This window comes from Eucalyptus grandis, chromosome 2, assembly GCF_016545825.1.
Source record: "Eucalyptus grandis isolate ANBG69807.140 chromosome 2, ASM1654582v1, whole genome shotgun sequence".
In the NCBI taxonomy this organism is placed as follows: Eukaryota; Viridiplantae; Streptophyta; class Magnoliopsida; order Myrtales; family Myrtaceae; genus Eucalyptus; species Eucalyptus grandis.
The window spans coordinates 50,536,162-50,555,374 of NC_052613.1; the positions used below are offsets into that span (position 1 = coordinate 50,536,162).

General features: G+C 38.5%; 2 protein-coding genes across 4 annotated transcripts; one reads left to right on the plus strand and one right to left on the minus strand.

Annotated features, from left to right (window-relative positions):
* The first annotated feature begins 10,388 nt into the window (after positions 1-10,388).
* LOC104435602 (protein DMP8) lies at positions 10,389-11,155 on the plus strand. Its single transcript, XM_010048322.2, has one exon. The coding sequence runs from the start codon at positions 10,389-10,391 to the stop codon at positions 11,079-11,081; it is 693 nt and encodes a 230-aa protein (XP_010046624.2). The 3' UTR covers positions 11,082-11,155.
* Positions 11,156-11,536: 381 nt separating this feature from the next.
* LOC104433447 (beta-1,3-galactosyltransferase GALT1) lies at positions 11,537-16,927 on the minus strand. 3 transcript variants are annotated; one of them, XM_010046196.3, is made up of 9 exons: positions 16,458-16,927; positions 15,030-15,159; positions 14,074-14,859; positions 13,431-13,645; positions 13,066-13,347; positions 12,654-12,782; positions 12,404-12,583; positions 12,210-12,317; positions 11,537-12,084 (listed from the first exon to the last, which is right to left on the minus strand). In XM_010046196.3, exons 3-9 carry the CDS (start codon positions 14,834-14,836, stop codon positions 11,872-11,874), a joined length of 1,890 nt encoding a protein of 629 aa, XP_010044498.2. In that variant the 5' UTR covers positions 14,837-14,859; positions 15,030-15,159; positions 16,458-16,927; the 3' UTR covers positions 11,537-11,871. The 3 variants fall into 3 exon arrangements, with proteins under 3 accessions (XP_010044498.2, XP_010044499.2, XP_039163457.1); XM_010046197.3 differs by having other exon boundaries at positions 15,030-15,162; XM_039307523.1 differs by lacking the exon at positions 16,458-16,927 and adding an exon at positions 15,299-15,723.
* Between the last annotated feature and the right edge of the window lie 2,286 nt (positions 16,928-19,213).

Consider the following 19,213-nt stretch of genomic DNA (forward strand, 5'->3'; position numbering starts at 1 on the left):
TCTGTCACGTGTCAAAATTGCAATAACTTATATTTATGACAGAAGATATTCGCAATATAATAAACAATCATCCAAAATCATGATAAATGCACGTAGAAATTTGTAAGGCGGGATGAAAATAAAATATTCTCTTACCCATGGTATATGTTTCAAATATACCATTGATTAAAAAATCATTACCAATTGTCGCAGGAGATATTTTCTAATTGCATCAAAATTTGCGTAGATTCACGATCGTTCTTCCCTTATAGAATTTCCTGCAATCAACTCATTTCCTTTTTGGTATCCATCAATTTGGATCCTTCCATTTCGTTAGAGTAAAATATAAAATCTCCATAATCAAATATTCTTTCTTAATTCATCATAACAAAGTATTTAAAGAAAGAATATTATGCACAATGATATTTTGAAAATTAAATTCTCACTTAGTCAAAGCACAATAAAAATAGAGAGAATAAAATTCCTTGAGTATCTAAAAATATCTTGCATCATCACGTAAAACAGATTTTCACTTTGCAAAATATGATTAAATCTGAAGTATAAAATTAGACAAAATAATCTGAATTATCTCAAATAATCACACGTACTAAATCAAATCTCAACTCACAAATCACAAAAACAAATCATACGATTCTTTCTTCCATAAAGCAAAATATGATCATTATAAAATCTCAATCAACCAAAGATATATCGAATATCAAGTATAATGAGAATTATTGCCCAAATCAAATTGAGAATAAAAATATATACATTTCTTACCAAACTCTCTTTCTTCTTTCTTCTTTATATCCTGCAAAAAATGACTCATGTTTTCTTTGGTACCCATTTTTCTTGGGTCCATGAGAGTTAGAAGAATATGTTGTTTTTACCCAATCTTTCTGATGGGTCTCTAGACTTTAGGACAATCTTTCTCAAAGTGTTTTGAATCTCCATAATTTGAACATTTGACGTCATTTCCACCAACAGGTTTTACAAACACTTTTTGAAAATGATTTTTGTAAAATGCCTTTGAAGGTTTTTGTCTAAGTCTCTCTTTTACTTTAGGAAAATCAATTAAAGAATTATTTTCCTTATTGAAACCAAGTCCTGACTTATTATAGTAAGGAACTTGTTTAGAAAGAATATGCTCTAATGTTTTTGATCCATTTGAAAATCTTGTCGAAATATTTGAAAATTCTTTCTTCAAAGAATCATTTTCTTTGACAAGTAAATCTCAACTTTCTTTTGTTTGTAGAAAATCATTTTGCAAAATTTCAAAATTTTCTTTTTGAGAAAGATCTTGTTGCCTAAGTCGAGAATTCTCCTTTTTAAGATCGAAAATCCTTTTAAGAGAAGATTTGAGATTTGAACAAAGCTCCTTTATATACTTTGAAACTTTGAGAGGAATTTTTGAATTGCTTACCTCGATTTCCTCATCGGATTCTGAGTCTGTGTTTGAATCAGACTCTGATTCTGAGTCTGTGTCTGAGTCAGACTTTGATTCTGAGTCTATGTCTGAGTCAGACTCATATTCTAAATGTGCCATCAAGCATAGATTTCCTTGCTCATCATCTTCTTTCATTGTTCTTTTCTAGCCATTCTACTTGTATTTTCTTCTTCCACTGAATTTGCTTCCTTTTCTACTCAACTTTTTGAATTTCTCAATCATAAAAGCAAGTTCTTCTTCGTCCATGTCATTTTCTGAGTCTGTTTCATCAAAAACAGCATTAGATATTAAAGCAATGGACTTTTTACCTTCGGGATCTTCATCGTTGAGTTGTTCCACTTCATAGGATTGAAGAGTGCCAATCAATTCATCAACGGAGAGTGGCATAATCCTCTGAGTCTCCCGGATTGAGGTCTTGACATGGTTCCAATCTTTTGAGAGACCTCGCAAGAGTTTGTTGACCTTCATTGGGGCAGAAATTTGCTGACCTTGATATGCTAAACCATTTACAATTTCTGTAAAACGGCTAAACATATCTCCAATCGATTCTCCTTGCTTCATCTTGAAGGATTCATACTTGCCGAGCAGGAAGTTTACTTCTGTCTCTTTTACACAATCGGTCCCTTCATATGTAACATGAAGTTTATCCCAAACTTCTTTTGCTGTTTCACATGAAGAGATTCTATTATATTCAGTAGGAGACAAAGCGCAATATAAAGAATAAATTGTTTTCGCATCAAGCGCTTCTCTTTTGGACATCTCCGCCCGAGACATAGGAGCGGGGAGTTTGGTTTCTTTGTCTTTGCCATTCTTATTTGATGTAGACGCAGCAATGGGGTTGATTCCTCTTTCCACAACATCCCATTGCAAGGGATCTCTGGATCTTAGGAATGCTTTCATTTTGTTCTTCCACACGTCGTATTCCTTTCCATCAAAATATGGTGGCATTGTGTTGCTTTGCCCTTCCATAAGTCCTGGTGCCAACATACTAGCCATAAAGAATCTTTAGCTCAAAAGTAAAAACACTTTTATAAACCGAGCACTTTGCTCTGATACCAATTGATATATCTAGTATGAACACCTAGAGGGGGGTGAATAGGTGTATAAAATAAACCTTGGCAAATATATGCGGAATAAAATAAACTTCGAGTAAAATAAAGGAGTTAAGGAAGAGAATAAGAACACAAGATTTATAGTCGTTCGGCTTAATCCAAGCCTACGTCCACTCTCCTACGCTAACAACCTTCTTGGCTAGATTCCACTATGCAATCAACAAGAGATTACAACTTTGAGTGCAAACACTTAGTAGATCACACTATCTCACTAAGTCACTCTTTTGGTATTTCTCTCACGATCACAAACGTTTAAGCTCTCCAAAGACAAGTGTATGATAGAAGGTCGCTCAGACTTTGGAATTATAAATTCTACGCTCCATCTCTTACTTGCTCATCGGTCCTTCATCTCCTTAAATACTCCTCCACTTCCAAACTACCCGTTGGACAGTATCTCGAAGAATCGTCTTCCAATATACCCATTGGACAGCTTTGTATCTAGAAGATTTGATAGCCGTTGAGTGACAAAGGTAGAATCCCAAATTGATTCCGATCGCCCATACAAACGAAATCTTGGTTTCCATAAGTAAAGCTTCTTCGTATAAAAAGATCTTGTCTTCAAGATCCAATCGTCAATCAAATCAATCTTGATGTGGAATCCAAACCAGATCACTAGCCGTTATATGATTGAGCTTGCATTACGTTTTGTCGAATTCTGGATGTAAAGTCTGAGAGCAATAGACTTTACAATCTGAGTCTGTAGACTTTACAATCTGGGTCTCCGAACATATCTGCTTCTCGAACAGATTTAGCTTTAAGGTCTGTACCCAATTCAGCTTCGGTATAGAGTCCGTCTTCGGGTTCATCATTCACGTTCGTTTGGAATTAGTCGAGTTGACAGACTTATGATGTAGAACAGACTTTGACACTAAAGTCTGCGCAGTCTTCGACTTTGACACGAAGTCTGGAAATCTTCATAATATACTCGAACATATGTTACGTTCGCCTTCTTACGTCGTCTTCGATTTTGATAATATCCTTTACATGTTCTAACATCTGCATAGTCTATTACTCAACCATCAAACTCGTTTCGGGGGCCGGCTAGAAAACCCAATCGAGGGTGGGGAGTATTCCCTCGATTCCTACACAACCAAATATCTAGGTTCGAGGACTTGGGTTACGCTAATATTTCTATTAACGCCATTTTGGTATCTAAACAATACGTTATTTTTTTCCTAACATGTCCATGCATTTCTTTTTACATTTTCGAGATCATCAATTCTAGACTAATTGATCATGCATGGTTGGTTACTTCCATTCTATTCTATTCTTAGAAAATCATGAAAGGAAAACAATCAATGAAATTAAAATTGCAAGACATGAAGTAAACAATCAAAAAAAGCAGTAAATCTATCATGCAATCCTAAAAATATGAAAGAAAACACAATTAATAAAAAAACAAAAGAAAAAGAGAAGTAAAAAAGGAAAAACCCGCAACTTAGCGGGTTTTATACAGCAAATGGAACCCGAGACATATGTCGGGAAAATGAGTATTACATAATAACGGTCGGAGTGGACATCGACCTTGACCATCTTCAAGGCCCTAATCTAAACCTAATCTAAGAAACATGGCTTCCTTGCCTCACCTAATATGACTAAAATAACACATAAAAATCGTTATTATAACAAATGGACATGAACGTCAGACATGAACATGAATCCAGCAAATTCAAGTCACAAATAGCAATTATAACCTGGAGACATCATATTATGAATATACACGACATTCATAGCCAAGAATATAGCATGTTCAGCAAGAACAACAATGAATCCAGTAAACTTGAGCTATGTATGGTAAAAGTAGACATATTCAGCGAGCTCACAATGCAGCAGGTGTACAAATTCAACAAATAGCACATGCTAAGATGAAGATTATACAAGCTAATAATGACTATGTACTTGCACATAAAACTCAAGCAATATGCTATGTACTTACACATATAACTCAAGCAAGATGCTATTTTCACTCTAAAGTTTACGGTCTCATCTCACATGCAAAGCATAAGCAATATCTTTGAAGAAAAGCAACAAAGGGCCATTATCCTACTAAAAGAAAATGAAATTTATGGCATTTTAGTATGTCCTAAAAATTTCTAGAAGAAAATCACAGCAGAAAATTGCAACAAAATATCACAGAACAATGTAATTGGAAGGGAACCTATGGACACTTTGTTCCAAGCAAATCACACAACATCAACAATATCATGGGGAACAACTTTCATGGCAAAGGTTTTCCAACGTGAACTACATAGGAATTTATGAAAATTGAAGAATGCCCAACACCACGTCGGAAAAGTAGCAAAATAGCAAGGTATCATGACACAATATCAATATCTTCATATTCGCAATGACCATTTTAACCAACCCGATTACATGGATTGATGTAACAATACAATCTCCATCTATCCAATTCAAATGGTTCAGAAATTCAGACTAACTATTCATAGCTAAATGCATTGCTATTGTGGATAGCAGCAAATATAATAGGAAGAATTGAAAAAAACAGTGAGATGGAAGGGAATGTTGAAGTCACAAGCAGAAATTGCAAGGAAGTTCAACAAATGCAATCTCACTGCAGATGAAAAACAAAGCCAGTGGCGTCAAAGAACCAGCAAAATCAGTAAACATAGAACCAGCAAAAATAAGCAAACAAAGAACCAACAAAACCAGCAAAATCAGTAAACAGAACCAACAAATCAACCTAAAAAACTACTACAGAATCAACAGACTTTGTAGGTGTTTCTCAGGGACCAAACAACATCCATTATGGGCGTTCAACATATCAAATCGAAGCTCATCTAACACCTCGTTTCAGCCAAAAGAAGTAAGTCCATCACAAAGATACAAAATTGCAGATTAATACAAATCAAACTCAATCAACCTCAAATTTATGATCATTGATTGTCAATCCACAGAAAATCATCCAATAACATCATGAATCTCAGATGGAAGCTTGATATAAAAACCTAAGATTGAATCCTAGCTGAATGAACCTATATTTTTATGAAAATTGTATATGTTGTAAGTCTGAATATCAAAGCAGAACGATTACAACACCAGATTAGTACTCAATCTTTGCAAGAAGTATTAGGCAGGACAAACGATGGCCAAATCGAACATATAATATCTATGGAAAGCTTGAAAAGTCTATTACAAATCTCCAAAAGACATTAAATCTTAATAACATCATCTACCTGCTCATTCCAAGAACCGAAGCATATCAATCAAAACAGGCATACGAATTTCCGTAATAGGTGATTATGCAACATCACTTGATAAATCAGCCATCAATCATCACAAATCATCATAATATGTCGTAAGGCCTTGCTGACGTCCCAAATATGCTGAGATTACAGATCTAGGACCCTAGGGTGAGCTCTAGCCCCGGTTGTCTAGAGCAACCTCACTTCATCAAGCTCGAGACATAGAAGTTACCTTTGATGTATTTTCGACGATTTGAGCTTGATCAATCCAGAGACAGAACCGGGAGAAAACCCTGGCGGTAGATGACGAATGGAGGAGGCCGAATCAAGCTTCGCCGCCGCGAGGGAATCACCGGAAAAACCACTTCAAGAAGAGGGTTCGTGAAAGAGAAAAACCGAAAAGCCAGAGAGAGAGAGAGCGAAATAGATGTAGAGAGAGATAGTGGATCTCAAGAGAGAGAAACCGATCCGTCTAATGTCCCCCCCCCTTTCTTTTCTTTTTTTCTTTTTATGTATTTTCAGGCAAGATCAAATCTTAGCCCTGGATTGAACTAAGGGCTAGGATTTGATCTTCCTAGTTAAGAGTTCCCCTAATTGAACACATGCCTATTTCAACGGCCACGATGCATTATTGATGAATGACGACGATTAATTGTGAACTAATTGGGGTTTTCTCTCTACTTTTTTTTTTTATAATGATGTATCGACTAAAAATCAGGTGTTAATAGTTTCTAATTGCCAATTTAGAACAACTTCCGCAACAAGAGTTCTCATTTGCCTTCCATGTCCATCTACATCAATTGGAGCAGGAATTTTTGAAACATGACAATATCTTCTTTGTGGATCGATAAATTCTTCAGTGGTTGGGAAAGAAAGCCTAAAACTTTCTCAAACAATGAGGGAAAAATCTGCCTCTTGGAATATGGAAATATAAAGGTTAACTTTCTTTTCTTGGCTAGGTGGTGTTTCATTTGGAGTACGAGTAGGTATGAGTGTTTCTTTGTCCACTTAAGGATTGGCTTATAGAATGGAAAAACAGCTGGTTTTTTGAGGGGGTGAAGGAGGAGGCAAAGGTGCCAAAGTCGGTGAAAATGATACATACGATGGTGGTGCAGTTGGAGCATAAGAAACCATGAACCGGAATTTATTGCTTTCTCCAAGGGCATCAACAAAGGGATCTCCATTTAAATACCTTTGGTATATATCATCTTTTACTTTTTGGGGCCTTCACCTGGGCCTTGTAGTTGGATCCACCTCATCAAGAGAATTTGTACAGTAAGAACACTAATAGAATGATCCCAAAAACAATAACCATAACGGTCTTTGTAGTAATGTACAAGATTTTCATTACTTTAGAAATATTTGACAAGTTTTTTTGGATCTGACTCAGAGATCGAATCTGAAACACAAGGCTCAATCATAAACAAGGTTTGGAATATGGTATGGTTTTCTTCATTTTCTTTGCTGAACTTGACGGCAATAGTACTATCATTTTTTTTCCTCACAAATTCAAAATATGAGGACTAGAAAGGCTTATTGTTTCGGTGTAGCTTCTCATAGTTGGTAATCCAAGTTTCTAGAAGAAGTTTGGCCAGCTTTTCATTGGAAATTTGTTTGGGAATATGGATACAAGATGCCTGATCATTTTGCACGAAGATGAACAGGGCATCTTCATTTCTATTTTGGAAATTAAGATCAATGGCGTGATTCTACACTCTATAGAATATCAAAGGATTACTACAATGAAATCAGTAGTCTAGGGTGCTCCAGTAAACTAAATTTGAACCTTCAAGAAAGAAAGCAGTTGAGGGTCTAAAAATGCAACATTAAAGTTTGGACACAAAGTTACAAAAACTATCCTAGTATTTAGGTTTGTCTGGACAATGCCAATACAAGTATGCTGGTATTTTAGAAATTGAATGTCCAATAGGGCCATTTGAGCTACAACTAACAAATATTTTCGGCTATGGAAAGTGAGTACAAGGCGGACAGCTCCATAATGGATATAAGAATATCCCTATTGGGTCCATTATTTAGGAAACTCTAGAGGGATCTAGAGAGTAACAGAATACTCATTTTCAGTGGCTGGAATAAGATGTTGCTCAAATTTAGAGGATTGCGTGTACTTTTTCACTTCTTTAGAAGTTTGGCAAATAAGATGTCGAATTGAATGGATAAGAGAAAATGATGAAGATAGTTTAGCAAAAACAAAATATAGGTTCATAAGATGAAGCTGAGTTTCAGAGATTTTTGTATCATTACTAAGAAAAACTTCATAAAAATAGTAAATCTTAAGAGTCTGTTCATTTCACGGAAAATATTTTCCTAGAAGTCATTTTTCAGGAAAATGACAATATTTTCTGGTGTTCGGTTAAAATCTAAAAATGTTTTGGAAAATATTTTCCGGTGTTCAGTAAGAAAAATATTTTCTAAGACTTCACCACTTAGGCATGCATTATTTATCAACCTATAAATCCATCAAATATGAACTTGCCTTTAAATCTAGACAAACTTACTTCATATCTTTGTTCCCTCATTGTCGCTAAACGCTCATCTACTCTAAAAAATATTCGTATGGATTTTAAAAAGAAGCAAAAGAGAAAAGAAGCAAAGCATCTACAACCTTCATGAAAATCTTCCAGTTGAGTGGCTTGTTCTCCCCCTGCGTTTTTTATGTTCTAATAAATAAAAGAAAAAAGAAGCAAAGCATGTAGAGCCATTTGCTTGAGCAATGTACAACAGCGAGATAGAATAAATAAATAAAAAGGATACGCAAGAGTGCAAAGCACGAGCTTGAGATCAACGAGCTCGAGATTTGCCTGTCGACGGCCGACGACTAGCCAAGAAAGAAGAAGATGGGAACAAAGAAAAAAAAAAAGAAATAGAAAAGAAAAGGAAATACAAAATAATTAGAATTAAAAAAAAAAAAAAAGAAAATTAAAAAATAATTTGAACAAAAAAAGAAAGGGGAGGAAGAAGTAAGGATTTGTAGAGGTGTGAAATAAGAGAGATCAAGTAAGGAAAATGTTTTTCACTTTTTAAAAGAATAAAACATTTCCCTTAATTTAGAAGACTTTTTTCTTTTCATAAAAAGTATTTTCTCCAATGAATTCATTTTCCGTGAAACGAACGCAGGAAAATCCGAAAATTATTTTCCTGAAAATTATTTTCAGCGAAATAAATGGAACCTAAATATATTTGACACACGAAAGTCTAAAAGAGAAGAAGAAAATGGGGATGGAGTAAGGGTAACAAAAGCATTGAGAGTTTCCGAATCAATCATGACGATGAAGAAATATTCTCAGCATTGGATTCACTTTCTAAACACATGGATCAAACTATCATGGCTCCGATACCAATGAGGGGATCTATGTTTAGAACTAGAGAAGACCGAGATAATTGCAATAGATATGCTATCCCATAATGATTTAATGGATGCATTTCCTCTTGCTCCCGAAAAAGACATTTTGATTCAAGAACAAAAGAAAGAACCAATGCCCCCATTCAGATATGTCGATTGAAGGAGTAAATGTGTTGTGGACGATCAATTGGAGATTTTTAATAATATTAACTCGTTTCTAAAGACAGGACCGGGTGCCTAAAGTATTAGAAACCCATCATAAATCTAAATGCATGAAAATAATTATCTGTGTTGCCTGTAAGTTTTTTAAATATCGGATCGGCCTCTTGCTAGCCTTGATCAATCCCAGTTTGGAACGCCGGAGGGGGGAAGAGTTCCAATCTACAACCCCCACGGATGACATAATAAGTACGTTTGTACAAAAATAAAGTGTACTTGTACTTTTAAATACGTCGGTGTACTGTGGAAGAAAGAACATTTAAAAAATATTATTTATGACATTTCCATTTCGAAATACTTGTCAAATGGATAAAGAAAATCTATTTCAAAGACTCTCTCTGGAGTTCTTTCCCAAAAAAAAAAAAACAAAAAACAAAAAAACATTAATCTTGTCTGATAATTTGGACTCAAAATTCAAGTACCCTAAAGAGCTTGGGTGAATTGAGAATCCAATTTAATTTGGACTCACTATCAATCAGTTCTAACTTTGCATCTGCTGTTTTTATTTTTACCGAAACCACCTCAAAAAATACCATGCAACATCTTATATTAAGCAACATTATTTTTGCCTTCACATGCTATATACTTCTTGAGGCAAAATATATACACGCCGTCAATACGAAATACTATGAATGATACGAAAGCCTCAAAAGATACTCTCAAAGAAAAAAGGATTAATTCGACTATATTCAGCATAAAATATCAATTACGTGGAAGCGTGCATGAAAAAGATTAAGTGAGTTGAAAAAAATCATGAAAAAAAAAAAGAAAATCGAAACCGTCGAAACGTGCCGAAGAGATCTTCCACGAACGTTGGAACGAAACCCTTCCTCGAGCCTTTTGAATTTGAATTCATGCGGAGAGAAGTTACTAAATTCGCGGGAAGTAACTGCTCCTGTAAGAGAGTTCGATACACACTTCTTATATATCCAAACGACGATTCCGACACATTCCATCTTCTTCTACTTCGCACTCTCTCTCTCTCTCTCTCTCTCTCTCTCTCTCTCGTGTCCAAAAAGTTTCGCTCTTTTCGCTCTGCCTGGATTCAGAAAGAGAGAGAGAAGCAAATGGAGCAACAGTCGCCGGACGTCGGCATCAAAATCTACACGCCCACGAAAACGCCGCCTCCGGAGGATGATGCCAATGCCACCCCCCTGCCCGTGACACCCCCCGCGAAAGGCCGCGGTGGCGACGAGGCTGCTCCCGCCGCCGGTGGACGCAAGAGGAAGGCTGTGGCGAAGGGGGTGCAGAAGACGCTGTCGAAGACCTCGATGCTCGCCAACTTCCTCCCCACGGGGACCCTCCTGACATTCGAGATGCTCCTCCCGTCGGCGTACGGGACCGGCGAGTGCTCGGAGGTGAACAGGTCAATGATCCACGCGCTCCTCGGCCTCTGCAGCCTCTCCTGCTTCTTCTTCCACTTCACGGACAGCTTCAAGACGCCCGACGGCAAGGTCTACTATGGGTTCGTCACACCGCGGGGCCTGTCGCTGTTCAAGACGGGCCCTGACGTGGAGATCCCCCAGGACGAACGGTACCAGGTGAGGTTCTCCGACCTGGTACACGCGGTGATGTCGGTGATGGTGTTTGCAGCGATCGCACTGTCGGACTACCGGGTGACGAACTGCCTCTTCCCAGGGCACGAGAAGGAGATGGACCAGGTGATGGAGGGCTTTCCGGTGATGGTGGGAGTCGTGTGCAGCGGCCTCTTCTTGGTCTTCCCCAAAACCAGATATGGCATAGGGTGCATGGCCACTTGATCATTCACTACGTAGTTTCTATTATATATGTGTGTCGTCTGTCCGAACCGTCGCCTGTAGTTGAAATTTGTTCATTGTCGCCGTGACAGTCATTGTTTCGAGTGCGTTTTGCTGCGCGGAACATAGCATTGGATGTTGTCTAGGATTCGACCCTATTTCTTCGATCGGTTCATCTTTCCATCGTTCACTTATAAATGGTTGTTGAAGATGAGCGATGACTCAAGCTGTACACTGACTTGAGAAGAACTAGAAGAGATTGGGAAGTGGCTTTTCTTTGAACGTATTAACACGAGGCGGGCTCCGTCGTTCACTTCTATCTCGTACTTTGAAAGAATTTCCGGCACACTTATACGGAGTAGACAACGGTGAAGAAATGCCGTGCTCACAAAGTCCAAATTGAAAGGAAGAAGAAAAGAAGAGACTGAACTTGAAGCACGAAAGAAGATCACTTCACATAGAGCAAAAAGAATGCTATTAATTTGATAGGTATCTAATGTTTGTCAACCTCTAGGTAAGCCGTGGTAGCCCGGTAATCACCTATGACTAACCCTGTACAATCACCTCCCTCCATCTCCCTCTCTCCCTCTCTCGCTCTCGCTCTCTGCGGTGATCAACTCGTAACCCACATGGACCACACAGAATACTAACTATACAATGTAGTCGGGGAAAAGAATAAACAAAATTGGAGGAGAATTAAGTGGAGGAAACACCTCTCCTATTTTCCACGCAATGAGCCTTTCACTGAGATGTCATTCTCGCTCATTGTGCAGCTTCAGATACTGTAAAGAGTCTACCGATCTCCGCAACACGTGGCACGTTTGGCCTCTTGAAGTTTCTGCCATAGGCAGAGCATCTCTCGCGGGCCTTGGTAGTGGGCAACCACATAACCATCCTTGCAACCCTCGTTATAGACCCTCCCTTCGTTCTCGTAGTGTACCTTCGTGCCACTCTTCTTCATATCAGCAATCCAGATCCCCATCGCCACATCTTCCAACTTAAACATCTGTCACAATAACAGGCTCAATTTCCCAGCATGAGAAGCAACTCGGAAGAGAGAAAGTGCTAAAGCCATGAATGACAGTAAAAGGCAAGCTTCATCATTTATAGAAGGAAATAACTTATTCGTACCTTCAATTGGCCATCTTGATATTTCTTATGGACAGCAGATGCAATGTCATGGGACACCACATACCCCGGCCCATGTGCCCAAGGAGGATAAGAATCTTCAGGCCATTCCTTTGTCAACAAAAGAGGTACAGCCAAGAGGTTAAGTGAACCACGCTTCAAGGTGAAACAATGAACCATAATGTGCAGGAACATACCTCGTGGCTGATATACCACTTGCTATCCGTACTTCGATGAGGTCGAGAATCAGAGTTGATGAGTCCATACAGCAGCCCCTTTTTTGCTTTTATCCTACTTAGAGAAGCCAGCACTTCATCCACGCGAACAAATGCATCATCATCAGTCTTCATTATATACTTGGCCACATGAACCTTCGTCTGCGAAGAAGATTAAGTTATGAGGTCAATAAAGTCCACTAATCTTGGTAAGGAAAAGAGGAGACTTTACCCCAAAGATGCAGATGGCAAGGGTTTTCCATGTTATGAGATTGTAGTAGTCCACAAAGGGCATCAGCTGTACATCTCCATATGTTCTTGCCTCGTTCCAAAGTTCCTCATTCACTATCTGGTTCTTGTGCTGTAACACAATTCAAAGTTGATAAATAATTTGACAGCCACAATCTAATAGAATATTAATTCAGAATGTTTGAGATCTTGCATCCTGCTGAATGAAAAGATTAAATGTCGGCGCACAGAGTGAAAAACAGACGCGATGATTGGGGGAATATGTCATGCATAAAAAATTGTTTGCAGTATGTCGCTTCACCATAATGGTAGGCTGGAAAAGATTTCAGCTCCTACATAAAAAATGAACACAGATGGGCACAAGACGAGAAGGTCCAAGACATGGGAAAACTCACCAAACCAACAAAAAAGCGCACCGCTACTGCCCCTGAGCGCACAGCTGAGTATTGCATCCATGTTCTCCTAACAGCCATGCGACGCTTAAAATTGTTTGCTGTTGAAAACACACCAATGAAGAGATCTAATTGCTTCTCTTGAGGAAGAGGAACCGATTTGAGTGACTCCAAATCAGTAGTATGGTCCGAATCCTCTGATGTGGGTAAACCACTGGCAACAACTGAAATCAGTTTAAGATCCCCAGAGATTTTAACTTCACTTACAAGCCAGGGCTCCAGAGTCTGAAAGCACAAGGGAAGGAAATGACCAAATGCCTCTGCAAAACAAGCTTCTAAAAACAACTACAGATGGAAGAATAACTCACTTCACGATAAGCAAATGATGTTATGTGCTTTCCATCAACAGTCATTTGGATCCCTTCTGATCCAACCCTAAGTGTTGCAACAGACAAATAACCTTGCTTAAAGGGAAAATATTTTCCAGATGTAGATATCCTGCTTGGATTCAGTTTTGAAATGTTCGAACGTGCGCGATTATCATCATTACCCACCATCTTGTTGCACTGGTCCAACTCATCGACTGAAGTAGAAAATATGCCACAGTTAGCCACCATGAGGAATATCAACAGTATTAATCATCTCAAAAGCACATGCGAAAGCCAAATTTCACATGACTGCAATTAACACTGTGTTCCTATATATTCATGAACATGACGGGTCCTCAAGGTCCAGGATAACTGCTACACATGTATTCAAAATATTAGAATTTCAGAGGCACAGCAGATGGTCTAAAAATTGCTGCCAAATAAATTAGAAAAGGACTTGAGCCAGCTTCAAGTCAAAGGCTCCCTTTGGAAATCAAATACGAATGGTCAACAATGCATCAAAAGCAGTAACAATTGAAGAAGATAGAATACAGATTGAGATATTATATGTACCACCCACCTCATACAAAATTAGCACTCGATTGCTGAAAAACACAAAGTGATCAGTATCCTTTTTCCTTACCTTTCTTATTCTTTTCTGGAGATGGGGATGGACAGCGTTCCTCTTCACCCCAATCATGAGCAAGAGTCCAGGTATTTTGGACAATAACTGGATTTTCAGTGATCTTATCTCCATGAAGCCTTACATTATAGTGCAAAATAACGGGTGGCTCGGGCTCTCCAGGAAGTGGTTCCCCAGTTAAGTCAATCCGAAAGTTGCCGAGAAGACCAACTGGGATGCCAATAATTGTAATGGAAGAGCCCTGGGTAAGGCCACAAGGAACTCGCAGCCTGAAGCCCTCATTACCAAGCTCCGTAGCATTCATTCTGTTAAGGAAATGAGGACATTGTTTCTCATTTGTCCTCCTTCGTGAAGTGTCATTGCTAGAGGCGAGCCTTTCCTCTTCCACTGAGAACATGAGGCTACTCCATGCATTCTCAGCTTGTTTTATAGCCTCTAAACCATTAGGTAATTCTTGAGCTTTATCTATTAAATGCCTCAAATGATGCCATGACAAGAGAGATTGCCGCTCTTCAGTAGATATATTCCTTTCAGCAAAAAGACTCGAGACCATTGTTTCAGTGGAGATAACAACAGATTTGTTCACTGGACTTTGAATGATAGGTGGAGTGGTAGCACGCACCCACTCAAGAGGATTACTTGCATTTGAGGAGAATGGATTAGACAGATAGCCTTGCCCCATGGGATTGTTCGAGACCATAAATCTTAGGACAAGTAACATGAAAAGAGACGCAACCAAAACACCAGCGTACCATTTCTTCATCTTTCTTCAACGCAAGCAAAAATCTGTCAACAGACACAGGTCTGATTTATGCAGTAGCTAAGCAAACAGAAATCATAAAACAACAAGCCTTGCTCATTTGACCAATTCGAAGAGGAAGAGAATATGCAGAATAAGCCTGGGTATCATCAAGAAGAAAAGGAAGAACAAAGCAAAGGTCTTTTCAGGAACTTACATGGATATGTCTCTGTTCTCAAGATGCAGCTGTTGCACATCTTTCCATTATAGCAGGAACAATGACATTTTTCGGGATAGAATTCTAGAAGGTGCAAAACCGATGACTAGGGTCCAGTTATCAACGATTTCTGCTAAAGATTGGAATATATCAAATACATAGCATTAGTACGTTATTGATATAACATAATGTTAGTTATAGCTATCATGCAGAGAACCAAGACAATGAAAGAAATCGTGAAATGACAAACAGTAGAAGAGAGGAACGACCTAATGCTACTTGAACGCAGCATATTATGCAGCTTTCTACAATAGCTTCCCTCTAAAAATGATCAGAGGAAATACGTCACACGACCTCAAAGCAAACCACTATCAACAGATTGAAGGCCTTAGTCAAAATTTAGCTCTGCAAATGGCCATAGCTTCCACGCCTTGGCATAACTTAAGAGAGTTTCTTTCTATAATGTAAGCTCTCAACTGACTATAGAACAAATGCTCTGCTCCGGAAAACAAGCAAAATGGTGCAGCTTGCCATGCGCATCGTGTGTGGAAATCCTTTTCCCATTCAACATTGAAAACCGACTGCTTCCCAATCCTAGCACTTCATTAGAAGTCCAAAATAGGGGGATTCGTAATTTGAAACTCGTTCAGTAGCTGCACCAGATACTGGACTAATGAAAATGAACAAGATGGCAAGTGATACTGTGGGGAAATTCACAAATAAAATATAGCAGAACTTACGAATCAGACATCGGAAAAGAAGACGGGAGCAAGAATAGACTTTGAGAAGATACTTAGATCAGATCAAGAAGCAACTAAAGTGGGGCACACTTAAGTTGGTGTAGCTAACCCCTTTTGTTCCTAATTGAATGGCTGACCCTTGAAGTTTTGAAAAATGATGCATGCACCATCCGCCAAGGCTAAGCAAAGGATAAAACTTTCGCCCGAGAAAAAGGGTAAAAAAAAAACAAAGAAGAACAACAAGAAGCAAACGACCAAACATTCAATTACGCGCTCGATAGAATAACACAATCGTTTGCATTGACCAAGTCAACATCTTATTAAATGTTCAGTTCACTCAAAGCTCAATTTTCATCGCTTCGATACAGGGATTTTGCTGCGCAATGACAGGAATCATAACAAGTTACAATCAGAGGAAGGCAAAAAAAAAAGAAGAAAAAATTACACGAAACCGCTCGCTCGACAAATGCAAGAAAAGGGGGATGGAAGCTAATCACCGGATCAAATCTTTAAATTTCCGAAATCCAACACGTCTTGCATTCCAGACAACCGCACTCCAGAACAAAGCGGAGCCGAGACGTACATTTCACTCTTAACTAATCACACGCGAGCGAGAGGAAAATCCGAAATTCACTGGAGAATTACGGCAAGTAACTGGACGACCCGAAGCGAGAGCACGAGAACTTACCAAGCTCTTAGCAGCAGCAGCGGCGGCGGCGGCGGCCCAAAAAAAGAAAGAAAAAAAACGGGGAATCCGCCGGAGATCGCACGAGCGAGCGGCGACCCCCGATTCGGCACCGGCGCGGCCACCGGAATCACGGCGGCTCCGCAGCTCTACTGCGAGCGCATGGGACGATAACGGAGGGAGAGAGAGCGAAGGAGAGGAGGAGTCAGGGATCTACGCCCGCTCGCCGTACTGCGGACGCCAGGAAAAATTGAAAAGTCTACGCGCAAAGAGCAATGACGGTGGAGGCAGAAAGAGAGGAGAGCACTGAATCACTGTTCAACATCTTTGACAAAGCAAGGAGCTTTCTCGCACTGTACCAAATCCCTCTCTCTCTCTCTCTCTTCTTTCTCTCTCCTCCGGTCGCCTTCTTTTCTTTTCTCCGGCCCTCTCTTTTTCGCTTTACCAATTCCTCGCTGTGTTCCAGAGAAAGAGAGAGAAAACTCGTACGATAAGCGTAAATAATTTAAAAAATTAGCATTCGTTCAAAGTATATATATATATATATATATATATATATAGAACAACCTGCGGTGGGGAAGGGCCTTTCTGCAATTTCTTTAATCGGCTTGACTTTGACCCTGGTCCGCCACACGTCCCGCGCCAGGTGGAAACTCGGAGGTGACATCTCGCGCACCTGATCGGCCCAGGAATCGCTACTTCTGATCTCGACCGTCGGGTTTTTTGTGGACAGCTTTATGGTAAAGAGATCGTAGCGTCCTTTTGAATCCGAGGCAACGGAGTGTAATCAGATCTTCGGATATCTACTTTCCATACGAGTCCATTCCTGTTTACTACCTCCCTCCGCTTTCCATACTCGAAAATTCCAAATTAAGACTTTTCTTTTTTCTTTTTTTTTTGGGATTCTACTTCGTTCGAAAATTTGACCATCAAATTTGAATTGCCAAATCCCTAATTGGGGCCTCTCTCTTTTAAACAAGGCGAGCCATGCCGGGTGCGAGTCAATTTCCATTTTGTTTCCTTCGAATCTTTCTAGCGATTGGTGCTTAGAAGAGAGAAAAGTAAAACAAGAGCACTTTCAAAGCCACTACTGACGCGATATTAATTTCTTTTGGAATTTTTGCTAAAAGAATTTTCTGATATTCATCAACCAAACGAATAAAGAATACTTTAACGTTGAACTCACCAATAGTTTTTGGGATATACAAAATGAATGTATAAAGAATAGAATATTCTATCCATTAAGTATTTGTGAAATGGTATATACCAAGAATAACCCTAAACCGGCACGTCTATGACGGTAAATACGACAAAAAATTTAAAACTAGCATGTATATAATAAATTTACCTCATGTTAATTTACTTTTAAATTTACAGTCAAATTGCTGAGTCAAATAATACGAGATGATTAAAGGATATATCAATTTGGAGCTTTACCCTTTCGTCTGTCGTATGTTTACTATTTTGAGATTTTTTATAATATTAATTAAATTCGGTGATAAATTTATAACAAATATATTAATTTGAATTTTTTATAAGTTGACATAGATGTACTAATTTAAATTTTTTTGTAATATCCACCTTTCATAAAATCCCTTGTCTAATTGTTCTCGGTGGCGACGGGGGTGTTTCGTCGGACACGGAGACAAAGGCCAGGAGGGCCGCCGGCCGCAGCCGGTGGGGACGTGACCCTGGAAAGGGCACATCCTCTTTATTACCGCATAAGCTGTCCAAAAAAACAGGAACCAAATTATTAATCCACCCGATTAACAAACAAAAAGCCAAAACCTTCGACGACCCCGAGGCAAGCAATGACGACAACACCAACAATAATAATTGGAGGAGATGTTACGATGTGGTTCGCTGTCTGTCGTTTAGAAGTTGGAGTGCCGTTTTCAGGAGTTAGGCCGCATGTCAACAGTGGCCAGCTGACACCGGAAAGCTTGCGGGCAAGGGCTTGAGTCCACCTCAAGGAAAAAAATATTTATTTCTTATTTATACGGTAAAATTTAAATTAATCATTGATTCCTTCCGCTTCTAGAATTCTTCCAACAAAACTTGAACTCCAATTTTAAAGGATAACGCCTGATAGTCGGCATATTATTTTGGATGGTGCTCGTCAGCGCGGTTTATAGTGCATTGTTTTGCCATAGCGGCACGAAATTGTCATGACAAGCAAGGGATGCGTGGTTAGATCTTTTGGAAATGACTTATTACTCTCATTTTAGCCTGATGTTTAAAAGAGATGTCACCATATAAGTAGTACCGACACTAATAGATGAAGACGCGACATATGACATAATATGTAGACGCGTAATTTTTAAAAAAAATAGAAAATTTCAACATATTATGATACGTTGTGTATCAAATATATATTTTTATCATTTTTATGATTATTTCAATTAAATTACTTTGATTCAAATCCACAAATAACTAAATAATAATAAAAGCCCATAATAAATTTATACTAAAAACATCAATCTACCATATATTAATATCATTCTTGTTTCAATTTGATAAATTCAACTCAATTATAATAATTCATAAGACTTAGAGAGAGAAAAATAAGCAATTCACGTTATGGATTTGTGTGTCAAACGCGTCGAGAGAGAAGATAAAAAAATTTGAAGAGTGAATTGTATATCACAAAAAATGAGAGTCAAAAGAGAAAATAAGAGAATATTAAATTTTCTTTTTTTCCATTTGTTATTTTTTTTTTTACATATATATTTTCACCTATCATTTATTGAATTTTTTTA